Source organism: Heterodontus francisci, chromosome 13 (genome assembly GCF_036365525.1).
Source record: "Heterodontus francisci isolate sHetFra1 chromosome 13, sHetFra1.hap1, whole genome shotgun sequence".
Taxonomy (NCBI): domain Eukaryota; kingdom Metazoa; phylum Chordata; class Chondrichthyes; order Heterodontiformes; family Heterodontidae; genus Heterodontus; species Heterodontus francisci.
This window is the reverse complement of record NC_090383.1, coordinates 104,413,968-104,428,912: the sequence shown is the minus strand read 5'-3', so window position 1 is coordinate 104,428,912 and position 14,945 is coordinate 104,413,968. Positions and strand designations below refer to the sequence as shown.

The 14,945-nt window shown below is 41.0% G+C and overlaps 1 protein-coding gene across 6 annotated transcripts in view; it reads right to left on the bottom strand.

Annotated features, from left to right (window-relative positions):
- Nucleotides 1-14,945, bottom strand: part of slc30a6 (solute carrier family 30 member 6) — a 153,560-nt gene that overhangs the window by 76,196 nt on the left and 62,419 nt on the right. For all 6 annotated transcript variants that reach the window (XR_010976275.1, XM_068045317.1, XM_068045318.1 and 3 more), the window contains exons 5-6: nt 3,121-3,163; nt 1,398-1,463 (exon numbers count right to left, since the gene is read on the bottom strand). Coding sequence is in view for 5 of the 6 variants with exons in the window: in XM_068045317.1 (XP_067901418.1) it covers nt 1,398-1,463; nt 3,121-3,163 (109 nt within the window). In the remaining variant the exon portion in view is untranslated. The remainder of the gene's footprint in view (nt 1-1,397; nt 1,464-3,120; nt 3,164-14,945) is intronic.

Sequence of the window (14,945 nt, the reverse complement as noted above, 5' to 3'; positions counted from 1 at the left end):
TTGGCCTCAACTGGAGTATTGTGTCCAATTCTGGCCAGCATGCTTTAGGAAGGACGTGAAGGTATTCGAGAGCGTGCAGAAAAGATTCACAGGAATGGTTCCTGGAGATGAGGAACTTTAGTTACATGGATAGATTGGAGAAGCTGGGGCTGTTCTCCTTGAAGAGAAGATTAAGAGGAGATCTAATAGAGGTTTTCAAAATCTTGAAGTCCTGGACAGAGTAGATAGGGAGAAAATGCTCCCATTGGCAGAAGGGTCGAGAATCAGAGGACACTGTTTTAAAGTGATTGGCAAAAGCAGCGACATGAAGAAAAGTTATTTTTTAATGCATAGAATCATAGAATGGTTACAGGAGGTGGCCATCAGCCCTTTCTGTCCATACCGGCTCTCTGCAAGAGCAACTCACCTAGTCACACTCCATCATCTTTTCCCTGTAGCCCTGCAAATTTTTTTTGTCTTTTGAAAGCCACGATTGAATCTGCCTCCACCACACTCTCAGGCAGTGCATTCCAAATCCTAACCACTCGCTGTGTAAAAAAAGGTTTTTCCTATTTGTGCCCTGTTTGTGGGACGGGGCTTGTCAGCTGGATATATGGCATCAAACTCACTACGGTTAAGTCTCCAAAACCGAGCTGTGGTTTGTTCAATATGGAAAGTACACTTTCACCCCACTGGACTTAAATACTTTTCACTTATCTAAATCCAAAAGATATTTGGCACAGATTAAAGTTGAGGCTCGAGGACTCCGAAGTGCACGCTAGGGTACTGTTGCTGTTTTCGCAGGCTAAAGCTATGCAGATTACCAGCATACAATATTGGTAGGTTTCCCACTGTTTGCCCAACCAGAACTACCCAACCCATTAGAAAATTATGTTACGAAGAGCCAGCGAGATGAAATCCCAGCCATCAGTGACAGTTTATATTAATGAGCCAGGCTGCCATTCAATTATCAACAGTGCCCTGGAGTTCTGCGGACCTACCTGGCTCAGGTATCACATTATCATGTCTGCTACAGGGTGATTGACCAGTGGAATGCCTGTACAAATGTGTATGCCAACGGAACCAGTGCTGCCTCCACTCCTTTGTAAATCTTAACACCTTCTGGGACATAATGCTCTGTCAAGGTGCAGAGCAGATAAAGGATGACACATCACCTCAGCTGCATGCAGGCTGGAGAGCCAGCCGACTTTACGCTGTGAACATACATCCATCTGGATGGAAAAACTGTTACTTTACAAACAGGCATTATGAAACAAATGTCTTAAAAGGGTTAAACAATTTTCCTTCACTAAAATGGACTAGAAGGAACCTTGTGCTCATCAAAACTACCATGGGTCAAAAGGGTTACCTCATACAAAATGTAAGTGTCTACTGAGTAATGCTGAATATACACTCACCCAAAAGAGTACCCTGGACTAGGTTTCTTCAAAGTCACCCAGAAACTTATTAGGCAAGTCACCAAACTAGGAAACAAACAGATTAATGTCAAAAGTCCTGAAGTGAAAATAGTTGAAATAAGCAAAGCCAACTGTTCATAAGTAGGTCCAAAGCTTAAGTGTTTAAGATTAATATTTCATATAAAAATGAGAAGTGTGTATGGAGGTAAATTTCACAACTTTAAAATCTACCTAATAAATCAATACAATGTTGTGCATAATTATCCACCACCAGGCAGTCCTGGGAAGGTATTCTGATTTGCTGGAATTATGTCATTTAGTGGGGCTGAATGTCAATCTCACCAGTAGCATAGTTAACACTCTACTGAACATTAAGCTGTGCTTCAAATTTATGTAGATAAATAATTCAGCAAGAACAAATAACTGTTCTTCCCCTTTTCAATAAAAAAAGGGCACTGGTGACAACCATTTTTTTTTAAAAAGGTAAAGTGACAAGACTGTATTAATTGCAGCTTACACATCTCCCAATTGTATTTTCTGGTGCCAATCTAAAAGAAACAAAACCCAACATGATTTTGCTACAGCAAAGATATGTCACTTTCCATTCTGCCTCGTAATGTCATCCCAGTTAACAGTCAATTGAGCTACTCACTTTCACAAATAACAGCAGGTACTAGATTGATAATCACTCCCTAAGACAGACAGAAAAGGGCTGGAAACCAGAAGAGTCCCATCTTAAATGTTAACCTTTCCCTTTCAAATATTGATTGTATTTCTAAGCATGTGCATCTTTTTCAATCCCAGTTTATTCAGTGAGGTAGGGATTGATTAATATTCTCTGATCTAACTCAAAGCATTCAATGTTTTGTAATTTTCAGAAAAAAATGCTGCGAGAATTCTCATGCTGAATTCTCAGAGACTTCAGATAGAGACTAAGGCACAGAAAGTTTCTTCACTGACAATATTCTGAAACAAAATACACATTTTAAGCTGAAATAAAAACAAAGTGCTGGAAATACTCAGCAGGTCAAGCAGCATCTTTAGAGAGAGAAGCTGAGTTAACGTTTCAGGTCTGTGATCTTTCATTCGTTCTGATGAAAGGTCACAGACCTGAAACATTAACTCTGCTTCTCTCTCCACAGATGTTGCCTCAACTGCTGCATATTTCCAGCACTTTGTTTTTATTGCAGATTTCCAGCATCTGCAATATTTTGCTTTTATTACACATTTTAAGCTGTTTACTATCAGACCAAAAATAAACCACTCCATTGTCATGTGGCAGAACGGTCAAATTGAGTTGTGAAATTACAAAGCGTGAAGCAGGCAACAAAGCATGGCAGTCAGAATTCACCACACCAGGTTCCCAATCTCAGCTGTGTAACCAGAGGGAAATAGACAGAAGTCAGGCATCGCCCCAGAGAATGTAGAAGTGGTCAAAGTCAGTTCTTGTGGACATCCAGGCAGCTGTGGCAGGAGCAGCAAAGAGCAGGAAGCAGGATGCCTACTCACCCTTCCTCAAAACAGTAACTGTTTATGAAATGACTTGCAAGTAAAATTTAAAAAAGTTAAAAACTGATCACCTGATGAAAAGCAGTCACACGGTGGCAACTAATTCTGAATATATTTCACTACAACGATTTGGCAAAACAAAATCTCACTTGTTCAATTAATCCCATTATGCACAAGTGCACTAAAAATTCAGAGGTTCATAAAAAAAAATTACCTGAAAAGATCAAAAATGGTAAGGTACGTGTAGGCAGTCAAAGCTGTAGAAAAAATGAGGGGAAAAAGTATCAAATTAACATTATTATGTCCAGTAGACTTTTTTCCTTGTTCACAGAAAATACAAATGAAATTTATTTGCGAGTCGAAGGTAAATAATTGCCAAGAAACTCTACAACTTAAATGGATACTTATAACCAATTTTGTACTCAAGAACTATTTCAAAGTATGTCCGTGTTTGCTTACTAACTGTGCCATGTGAATGAGGACTTACTACTGGCAATATTAATGCTGCCTCAATTAGATTTTAACGTATTTAAAAAATCATTCTACTGTACATGCAAATTAACATAGCAAAATGGATCAATGCTGCAACATCTGGCAGAATACTGTGCTTATTTCACTTTTCTAAAAGTCATGATCACTGCTGTGATAAAGAAAGGTATTAACTAACATACTACTTTACTGCATCAAATCTTCACCTCAAGTTTGCTGGCCACACAGTAATAAGGCCGTGATTTATTTTAGCAGGATTCAGATAAAGTACATCCTATTGGATTGGACAGAAAATTATCCTATTAGTAAGATGGATAGGCATTAATACTAATGGGGCTGGAGTTCTTAAAGATCCCCATTTTAATATATTTTGCCTCGATAGAAATAATCTTTACTACGGCATGCAAGGTTAAATCAAAGTGTATACAAAAGTTAATCCAAAGCTGGAAAACGCCAGTAGCTGTTTGAATATTGTCAAAACTCTTGTGCCTGCCCTGTATAGTAAAGGCAGGGACATGAACTGCTGGTGTGGTGTTTCAGACCGACCACGGTTGCTTATACACTTCAGCTGTGTCATGGTAAGGATCAGCACGCCATCATTTGATAGCATTTCCTCTGTCAAGGGTTCCACTAACCTCCTCCAGGTGATCATTCTGCCTGATGCAGTCAGCACTTTCTGGAGGTGGCCAGGTAACTTAACCGTCGGCCAACACTTACCATTGACCAGTCACAAGCACTGAAAAGAGGATCCATCTTTACCATACAAGTCCTTCAATGGGACAAGAACAGTATAAACTTAAACTGAAATTCACAAGTATAATGCAAAGATTTTTTTTTTAAGTAAACTGCGTATTCTTGTACTAACATTCATAATGCCTGAGGAATGGATTAGGAAAAGAATTTCCTTCCATTTCAAAAATAATGGAAAAAAAAATTTAAAAAGCAGGGATAAATAACTGCACATAGACGTGGAAAAGAGTCAGAGAAATGGATCCCACTCACAAAACAAGCCTCCTGTCACCCATTGCAGAATATCGTTGACAGGCGATTGTGAGGACATAAAAAAGCAACCAAAGATTTATGGTTAAAAAAAATGTCTTTGCTATTATTTTTTATGGCTGAAGATAACAGCGCCATATCATATTTTTCAAATTCTGACAACATACAACTGTCCATCACTATGTTACTGAACAAATTCGACCTTGCCACAGGATTTTTTCTTTCATAAGGTCATCCAAAAACATGCACAAAAAGTACTTTAGAAATAGATTTATTTTTGTTCCTGTAATACTTGATGTTTGAAATCCATGAAACAATTTATTTTACCATCCTGATCAGACTAAAATCATCAGAATCCTTACTTCGCAACAGCACTTTTGAAATGGATTACTCGACTTATTTAAATAACAATTCAATTCCTAAGATACATGGCATGGGGATTTAAAACCAAAGATAGCATTAAAACAGAAATATAGTCCATTGTGTCAAATATCTTTAATGCAGAATGAGAGATCAGCAATGAGGGATGCTCGGGCAGTTCAGGGCGAGATAGGTTAATAGTGATCTGTCATTTCTCCACACCTTGTGGTCTTGCATTTCCTCTTCAATTGCTTGTACGAGCCTCCTATTTTCAATTTAAGTTGTCCAACTTCATCATTCTTTTTCTCCCTCTTGGTTTACCCCTGTACCCGATTACACCAGGTTCAGTTTCATCAAACACTATCCTGATTATAGCAGTCTGTGCAACGTACAGAGCTACAATCATTCTTTTTATCTCTCCAGTCAACTTGATCGCCTCCAGCACTTTCAACAACTCTTGCCAGAGAAATGACATAGGTTTAATTCTCATTCCATTATTCCTCATCTCAGGTGTGCAGCTGCGTGGAGTAACCAAGCAGCCAGACACATCTTTACAAAGCACAAATAGAAAATAAAGAGAGAGAGCCTTCCTCAGAACCCTGTTGCAAACCTAATGGCAGCACTGGTAGAGGGCTGGCAGCAAGCTGTCAAAAAGAACAGGAGTTTTCTCACGTCACCTCTGGTTCTTTTGCCAATTACCTTAAATCTGTGCCCTCCGCTTATCAACCCTTCAGGCAATGGAAACAGTTTCTCTTTATTTACTCGACCTGAACCTTTCATGATTTTAAATACCTCCATCAAATCTCCTCTTAGCCTTTGCTGTCATTTGAGAATCTCACATATAGGCACCAAGTTCACAACTCATATTCAAATTGCAATCGATGGAATAGAAAATTGGGCAGGGCGTACAGAAGCCAGCTTCGGCTAAGTTTTCACTTCCATGAGTGAAAAATATGTCCCATTTCAACCCCTCCCAAAAGGAAAAAATAATCTATCCATTAATAGATACAGTACATGCTAACTTAGTGCACATTCAACAGAATTTGATAAAACCATAATTGGCAAAATGGTTTATGTTCCAAGACATTACAGTGTAGTTTAAAAAATATATAAAAATTAAAATCAAACAATCTTAGGGGAAGATTTCTATTGTTTACTAGATAGAAAAATTAATGGATGTGTAAGTAACAATTTTGTTAAAATGAAAAACAAAATCTTCCCTCATTTTTCTTGTTGGCAGGTTAAGGAAGAGAGACAGCGAGGGAACACTATCCCATGTTAGTTTTTTTTTGCTGCTGTTTGAGACAATAAAGTGCTCAGGGTTTTTTTTGTTTTACATACATCTCACAGGCCATGAAATTAGCTATTGTGAGCTTCTGTAGCAGGTAGCACTAATTCCCAAATTTATGACCACAGCCTTACAGTATTAATAACTACAAGAGTCATCCTGACGGCTGTTCTCCAAGTTAGAGTTAAATTATGCCTAGGATAACATGGTCAAGACTACTGGCAGGAACAAGACATAAATAGTTGTACTAAGAGGATCCCTGCTGTATGCAGCTAATCCTTAAATCAGGACAAAAAATACGCACACAGCAAGAAATCATCCTGAAATATACAGCACATTTTTTAAGCAAGTATTTGAACATACTGACAGCCATACCAAAATATGAAACAATCTTTTAGCAATATAGATACCTGCACATAACATGCTGCAAGCACTGGAATAGAGCAGGTATATGTTATATTGTAGATTAACACAATTCACTCAACTAGGCCAGGTTGGTGGGAATTGAAAATGAACACCACATTTATAAAGCTAAATTAACTCAACATACTTAGGTGCCAATTTAGAATAACCACTGTAAAATATATGTAGGATTATGCAATGCTTGGAAGCGAATGGTAAGGCCGATGTATGCTGCAGGGAGTCAGATGGCGTAAGTTATGGTAGAAAAGTGAGAGCAGTTTTGACAGGACTGTCTAAACTTCTTTCTTTGAAGGAGACATTAAAGTGTACCGTAGATGTTTGAGGCCATATATAAAAATGCAAAATCCATTAATTTGCATATAATAAAATGCTGATACTCAGACATCCAGGTGCTCCAATTTTGGATATATTCATAAAGGATGCAACAGAACTAAGAATAGTTCTTTCCAAACTTCCAAGCATATTGTGAATACTGCGAGAAAACAGTGGCTTGAGAATGCTGTATTTGTTGACATACTAGTACACTTATTTTGGTTCCTACACGTTTATATAAACAAAAAATATTTTCTTTGGCTGGCTGATATCATCTTATCAGGATCCATGTACACAGTATCAATATTTTCAGGATTATAGATATATCATGTGTACACTGTTGTCTCAATAAAATGAAAAAATCTAAATAAGGCTATTGAGTGTTAAAGCAGGGCTGAAATGTCAAATTAAAAACTGCAACAGGCTATTCGGACAGAGGATAGTCACATTAATCAAAAGAGGGTACAAAAAGGGATTAATTTGCTCAAATCCAGCAATGAGCACCTTTCCTACAATTGATAAACTTAATTTTTAGAGCATCAAATTTTCAGGCAAATCCACCTCACTCCAATTCGTTATTTTTGTAACTAGCAAAATACACTAATGATTAAATGATTGTGCCTACTACTGGAACATACATCAGAACCATATTAGTACAAAAACAAAAAGGGGGATGAACAGTCACCCGAGTTACCAATGTCTTGCAATCATCCCTTGTTATTGCTATTATAAATGCTGGTAAGAGGCAGTCTGGGAAGAGACATTTTATGCAACACTCCTGATTTTGCCACATCCTTCTGTCCACTCCAGTATTATAAATGGGGTCTGCAAACTTGTAGGCAGCACTCCTCTGAACTTTGTCATCTGGCCCCTACCCTCAATTTAAGCCAGCTATTAGTCTGTTCATGCAAATTACATGCAGAAATGCAGCAGGCGAAGGGGAGAGTGGGGATTGAACAACAATGGAATTGAGAAATATATTCGCCTTCATAAGTACCTTGAACAACATTGGATTTGAGTATTGCTGAAAACAGACATTTTGTCGAAGCTTTTCGTCTTGTACTCATCAGGACTATTTGCAAGAATATCAATGTAAGGGAAGCAATAAATTTATACTATATGAGAAGAGTGTGCTGATTGTTTGGCAAGTGGACTCTGATTGATGGAGGAATTACCATGCAGAATGCACCAGTTTATGGTGACTGACAGTTAACTGCCAAGCTTTGTTTGAAATTTAAACCAGACAAGCTTGACTGTGTCTGGTCAAGGCATTGCCTGAGCAATGAACCAGCGAATGGCTGTCACTTATTTTGTTTAGCTGAAACAGGAATATGTGTACATGTTCTTTATGTCACAGAACAGGGCCTTGTGTATTAATATATGTAGCTTCCACTACTCACAACTGCGCCACACTGCGAACCTGACAATCTTAAATTGGTTGTCTGCTTAATTCTTAGCAGACCGAGGATTATTTAGCAAATATTGTCCAATCGCGGAATCACATCTAATGTTGGACACTGTGTTTTGAGTTTTGCAAGCGTGGGCTGGTTGGGTACCATCCGTACCTTGCCCATTTCGAACAGCGGAAGGGACATGCTCAGTTTGATACGATCCGCCAGTCTTCAAGATGTACGGCGTATATGCCTAGTATCTCACCGGCACTGAAATTCATATACCACATTACTTATTCGTGTGATAGTGTTACAACCAGGTGAGAAGGGGTCTAGGGGTTCCCTCTCAGCCTTTGCCTGATTTAACCGTAATAGGGTTTAATTTTAGAAACACCGTGTTTATAGCTCCCCCTCAGTGAATCCTTGTTCACTGCTCCAATTGTAAGGCAAAGAAATCAGACAGGTTTCCTTAGATTTAAAACAAGAAAGGTGGAAGTTTATTCATCTTAAACTCTAATCCGGTCAACAATTACGAATATGTGACGCGACCACGCTAGCATGCGTGATAAACACACACGCAGATAGAGGCAGGAAAATTAGAAAATCAAGGGGAAAAGCTTGAGGCAATAGCTGGGTTATAATTACAACCCTTTAAGTTCAATGTGGAGTCTTTGGTTGCCAGTAAGTCCTACAATTTGTTGGGGCCCAGCACACGCTTCAACTTGTTTCGATGTCAGAGTCTTTTCTCTGCTGAGGTTTACGTGTTTTCTGTGGGTCCAGTGGCTTGGGAGAAAACGAGAGACAGACAGCCAGCCAGGGAGCGGCTTCCTTGTTCCAGCTTCAGTTGCAAACTGCAGTCTCAGTTCAAACTGTCCAGTGTCTCATTCAAAATCCTGGATCAGCTGGTTTAACCAGTCCTGCCTTTGTGGATTTCAAAGCTCTCATTGGGGGGGATGGGGAGTGTAGGGCTGTCTCTTACCCAAAGATGTGCATCACCATTGCCTAGCCCAATCTCTGTTAACTGAATTAGTGAACAATTCTTCTGTCTCTCCAAGCACTGTCTCTTAGTATGCAAATGTTCTTCCAGCCAAGTGTCTGGTGATTTCCTAACAAGTTCTCTCTTCACTCCAGCAACAGTTTAAAATCAATGTTCATATGACAAAATTAATATGCCTCATTCTTGGCAGGTGGGGGTCTGCAAGACAGATAGGCAGAACGTCTTTTTGGCGTGACGTCAGCATACTGTTAGTGGCGAGCACTACACGTGTTACTACTGCATTGTAGCAATGTGTAACAGCTAGCTTCACCTGTTGCTCAAAACGCAAACTCAAAACAGAGTGTCCACATTGCATGTGATTCCGCGATTGGACATTTGCTAAGTAATCCTTAGTGTTAAGAATTACGCTGACAACCAATTTAAAATTGTCAGTCGGACTTGCAGTGTGGCGCATTTGCACTTACTTTCTTTCTTCTTTCTTTCTTTGGCCTCCTTATCTCGAGATACAATGGGTGAGCGCCTGGAGGTGGTCAGTGGTTTCTGAAGCAGCGCCTGGAGTGGCTATAAAGGCCAATTCTAGAGTGACAGACCCTTCCACAGGCGCTGCAGATAAAATTGGTTGATGGGGCTGTTACAGAGTTGGCTCTCCCCTTGCGCTTCTGTCATTTTTCCTGACAACAGCTAAGTCTCTTCGACTCGCCACTCTTTAGCCCTGCCTTTATGGCTGTCCGCCAGCTCTGGCGATCACTGGCAACTGACTCCAGTTGTGGTCAATGTCACAGGACCACATATTGCGTTGGCAGACGTCTTTAAAGCGCAGACATGGATGGCCGGTGGATCTGATGCCAGTGACGAGCTCGCTGTACAATACGTCCTTGGGGATCCTGCCATCTTCCATGCGGCTCACATGGCCAAGCCATCTCAAGCGCCGCTGGCTTAGTAGGGTGTATATGCTGGGGATGTTGGCCACCTCGAGGACTTCTGCGTTGGAGATACGGGCCTGCCATCTGATGTCAAGGATTCTCCAGAGGCAACGAAGATGGAATGAATTGAGAAGTCGCTCTTGGCTGACATACGTTGTCCAGACCTCGCTGCCGTAGAGCACGGTACTGAGGACACAGGCTTGATACACTCGGACTTTTGTGTTCCGTGTCAGTGCGCCATTTTCCCACACTCTCTTGGCCAGTCTGGACATAGCAGTGGACGCCTTTCCCACGCGCTTGTTGATTTCTGCATCTAGAGACAGGTTACTGGTGATAGTTGAGCCTAGGTAGGTGAACTCTTGAACCACTTCAAGAGCGTGGTCGCCGATATTGATGGATGGAGCATTTCTGACATCCTGTCCCATGATGTTCATTTTCTTGAGGCTGATGGTTAGGCCAAATTCGTTGCAGGTAGCCACAGTCCTGTCGATGAGTCTCTGCAGACACTCTTCTGCGTGGGATGTCACTGCAGCATCGTCAGCAAAGAGGAGTTCCCTGATGAGGACCTTCCGTACTTTGGTCTTCACTGTTAGACGGGCAAGGTTGAACAGCCTGCCATCTGATTTTGTGTGGAGGAAAACTCCTTCTTCTAAAGACTTGAATGCATGTGAGAACAGTAGGGAGATGATGATCCCAAACAGTGTCGGTCCGAGAACACAGCCCTGTTTCACGCCACTCAGGATAGGAAAGGGGTCTGATGAGGCACCGCTATGCTGAATTGTGCCTTTCATATTGTCATGGAATGAGTGATGATACTTAGTGGCTTTGGTGGACATCCGATCTTTGCCAGTAGTTTGAAGAGACCACGTCTGCTGACGAGGTCAAAGGCTTTGGTGAGATCTAGGAAAGCAACGTAGAGGGGCATCTGTTGTTCACGGCATTTCTCCTGTAGCTGGCGAAGGGAGAACAGCATGAAGCACTTCAGGAGACATGCCTCCCTGCGAGCGGATCTCTAAGACAGCAAGACTACTTCTTCTGGCAGGGTAGGGATCCTGAAGAACCAAAAACAGCATGGAGTGGGCTTCGCCATCAGAAACTCTGCACGTACTGCAAGCTACATATATTAATACACAAGGCCCTGTTCTTTGCAGACAGAAAGAACATGTATATATATTGCCCCAGTTTCAGCTAAGCAAAATGAGTGACAGCCATTCGCTGGTTCATTCCTCAGGGCAATGCCTTGACCAGAGTCAAGCTGCCTGGTTTAAATTTCAAACAAAGCTTGGCAGTTAGCACCGCAGCCTCACAGCTCCAGCGACCCAGGTTCAATTCTGGGTACTGCCTGTGTGGAGTTTGCAAGTTCTCCCTGTGTCTGCGTGGATTTTCGCTGGGTGCTCCGGTTTCCTCCCACCACCAAAAGACTTGCAGGTTGATAGGTAAATTGGCCATTATAAATTGCCCCTAGTATATAGGTAGGATTTATGAGAATATAGGGACAGGTGGGGATGTGGTAGGAATATGGGATAAGTGTAGGTTTAGTATAAATGGGTGGTTGATGGTTGGCACAGACTCAGTGGGCCGAAGGGCCTGTTTCAGTGCTGTATCTCTAAATAAAAATAAATAAATTAACTGTCAGTCACCATAAACTTGTGCATTCGCCATGGCAACGCCTCTAACAGAGTCCACTTGCCAACCAATCAACACTCTCTTCTCATACAGTATAAATTTGTTGCTTTCCTTTACATTGGTATTCTTATGAATTGCCCTGATGAGTGCAAGACAAAAAGCTTTGACACAATGTCTCTGTTTTCAGCAATACTCAAGTTCTGTACTACCAAATGACTAGTAATATTGGACTTAATTTTAAGTCTACATTCTTGAATTTAGAAGCTCTGGAAAAACACCCATTAACTGCTGAAGCTTTACAGAACTAGTTAATTGAAAACAAAGGCACTTATTATTCGTTCTTATTGCCAATTTGCTCCCCCTTATGGGGGAAAACAAATTAAAGGAAAGTTTATTCTTTTGGGGGGGGGGGGGTGGGATGGGATCCCTGTATAATCATACAATGATCGTGACGATAGCTACGAAAAACAATGATCATATTTCAATTTTGTTAGCCCAGTCCTCATGAAGCAGCCTAGCCAAAGAAAAACTATGGGAAGCAACAAGTATAGGAGTTTGAGTCTAGGTTCTATTTTCCTCCATATGCTGGATTCTGTAATGAACCCGACAAACCAGTTTAGTGCCTGTAGGAGAGGGATCATCCAAGGGTAGGTCTCCTCAACAAGCAGGAATGAAAGGTTACTTGCTGAATTTGGAAAATTTCTTTCACTAGATTTAACAAACAAGCACTCGAATTCACCACCTTTTTGAAATACCAAGTGCAGGACCATTTAAGGTTAATGACTGCAGACAAGGCTACCACCAGTGGATCTGATGCAAAAAAGTTCATGTGAAAACCACCAGCCAGCCATTCAGCCAAAGACCTGGTGAGAGTCCACACTTTTCTGGCTCTGTTAAAGCATTTTGGTAGCCACAGCTGTCTCAGAGCAACATCAAATCAGCAGGATAAGGTCAGCTGTGTATGTTTACAAAAGTGGCCAATCAAGATAAAAGAAACAAGAACAATAAAGGTAAATTAATCCATCTTTTTGGTTTAATTTTTAATGTGGACTACAGAACACAAGACAAACATTCATATACTCCACTCTCTCATTTTATTTGTACCATTTTATTTCCTGCCCTGGGGACAGATAGATTTCTTACATAACTGCAGGCCTGTTACCAAGGGATCAGCAATGTTAAAGCCTCTGCCCTTTCCCATCCATCTATGCTACATTTAGCCCATTCCCTTGGCAAGGCTGCAACTGAGCCAATAGAATGGTGTAGAAACATTCGATTTCCAATGTCGAAATCTTAGCTAGTTTTCAGACTCAGGGAAGGAGATTTGCAAACTACAGCATTCTGCTGTCATTGCTTCATGAAACACATATTGACCACTCAGTGTCGGATGTCATAAAATGCTCTGCATTAAAAGAGAATTCTTCAATAAGTAAACTAAAAGCTTTATTGACTGAAAACAAGAATCCACTTGGTATACTCTGAGAAGTAATTTAAGACTTTAAAAGGAAGCTTTGCGTCAATGCGTTCCTGCAAAGCTACCATTAGTGGCTGTGGATTCAGGCTGATAAAGGCAGCCGTCTCCTACCAGTCACTGAGGCAATCTTCCCACTTTAGCAAACTCCAGACATCCAGATGGATTGAGCTGTCATAACATTACAGCAGATACTGTCAGCTAGGCTGTACAAATTTCATATCTCATCTGAGATTTCTACTTTGCTGCTTCACAGCACAGTCTGCAAGTTAAGTCTGTTTACTATGTTCTGCCAGGCTGGGTTTGAAGGTTAATGCAGAATATTTAGTAATAACTGTACAGAAAAATTTAAAAATGCATTAGTTCATCTCCCAAGGTAGTGCTCACATAGAAAGTTTATTTTAATTAAATATGTCTCTTGCCATGATGATCTCTGCTCGTCTCTCACTCCAACTGCTTGCCTCTTAGTCTCCTCGTATTTTACTCTGCGTTATGGCTCTATAGTTATCGTGTGTCTCGGAATCTTTGTAACCTTTTCTTCCTCTTTTTGTCTCACACTTCACATACATTGCATTATTGATCTAGTTTGCTTTCTTTACATTTTAAAAGTCCAGGGCTTACAGTAAAATGGTAGCTGACATGGTGGAGACAGGGGAAAACTGTACACAAACAGCTGTTGAATTGTTCACAAGCAAGAGAACCGGGAGCCAGGATCATGCTCAACGGAAGCAAAACCGGGTGGGGAAACCAGTAGCAATAGGCCAATCAGCGTGGGGATACTGTTAGATCAAATGAAAGAGCATAGGATTGGGAAGTGCAGGAGGGTATAGAACTAAAGGAGAGAAAGAGGAGAACTATGGCACTCAAGGCACACACATGCACATGGTTTGAATTTTCGGCCCTGCTGTAGCCAGGATCGGAGACAGACAGTTGGTAAAAATAGCATCACTGGCCTGCGTGCCTGTACCCTTGGCACCATCCTTGCGGAGACAGGCAAGGCTCCCCCTGCTTGCCTTGGTGCTGCAGTAACCACAGGCCACCATGTAGAGGGACTCCCCACCCCCACCTTGGTGGTCAGGCTGCAAAAGACATTTTTAACATTTAAATTTAAAAATGTTTGCGAGGCCTCCATTTTTGAAGCACCCTCTCTCTTACATACCTTCCCTTGCAGTCTGCTGCTCCTTTCAGCTGTGCCCTCTGTTGACCATAAAAGTATTCATTATGTTGGGGAAATCTCAACCCTGTTCCCACTGGGTGCGAAACCAATTAAAGACTACCCACAATCTATCACTAAATTACAACTGCATAAGATTAGGTTTTGTGACAAACACCAACGTCAACTGGGCACTATAGGATGCCCTGCTGAGTATGATGTCAACCCAAGGACGCTTGACACCAGTTTAAAAACATTCTATTTCTCAGCATTGATAAATTTCACTTTGACTGACAGGAAAAGAAGATACAAAGCATAGTGTTTTGAAAGGACCAGCACAAAAGTTTCTTGCAAACTATTCCTTAGAAGTTTCATAAAAACAAAGTGAACATTTTTCCTCCCATCCAATTTCATAATAGGAGTAAAAAGTGAAATACTGTGGATACAGGAAAGCTGAAATCAAACAGAAACTGCTGGAAACAGGCAGGTCAGACAGCAACTGTGAAGTCAGAAACAGAGTTAACAGGCAGAATTTTCACATTTAGACCCGCTCGCAACAGGGGAGGCTGGCAGCAATTCATGAACCTGAAAGTTTGTGCAGCGGACT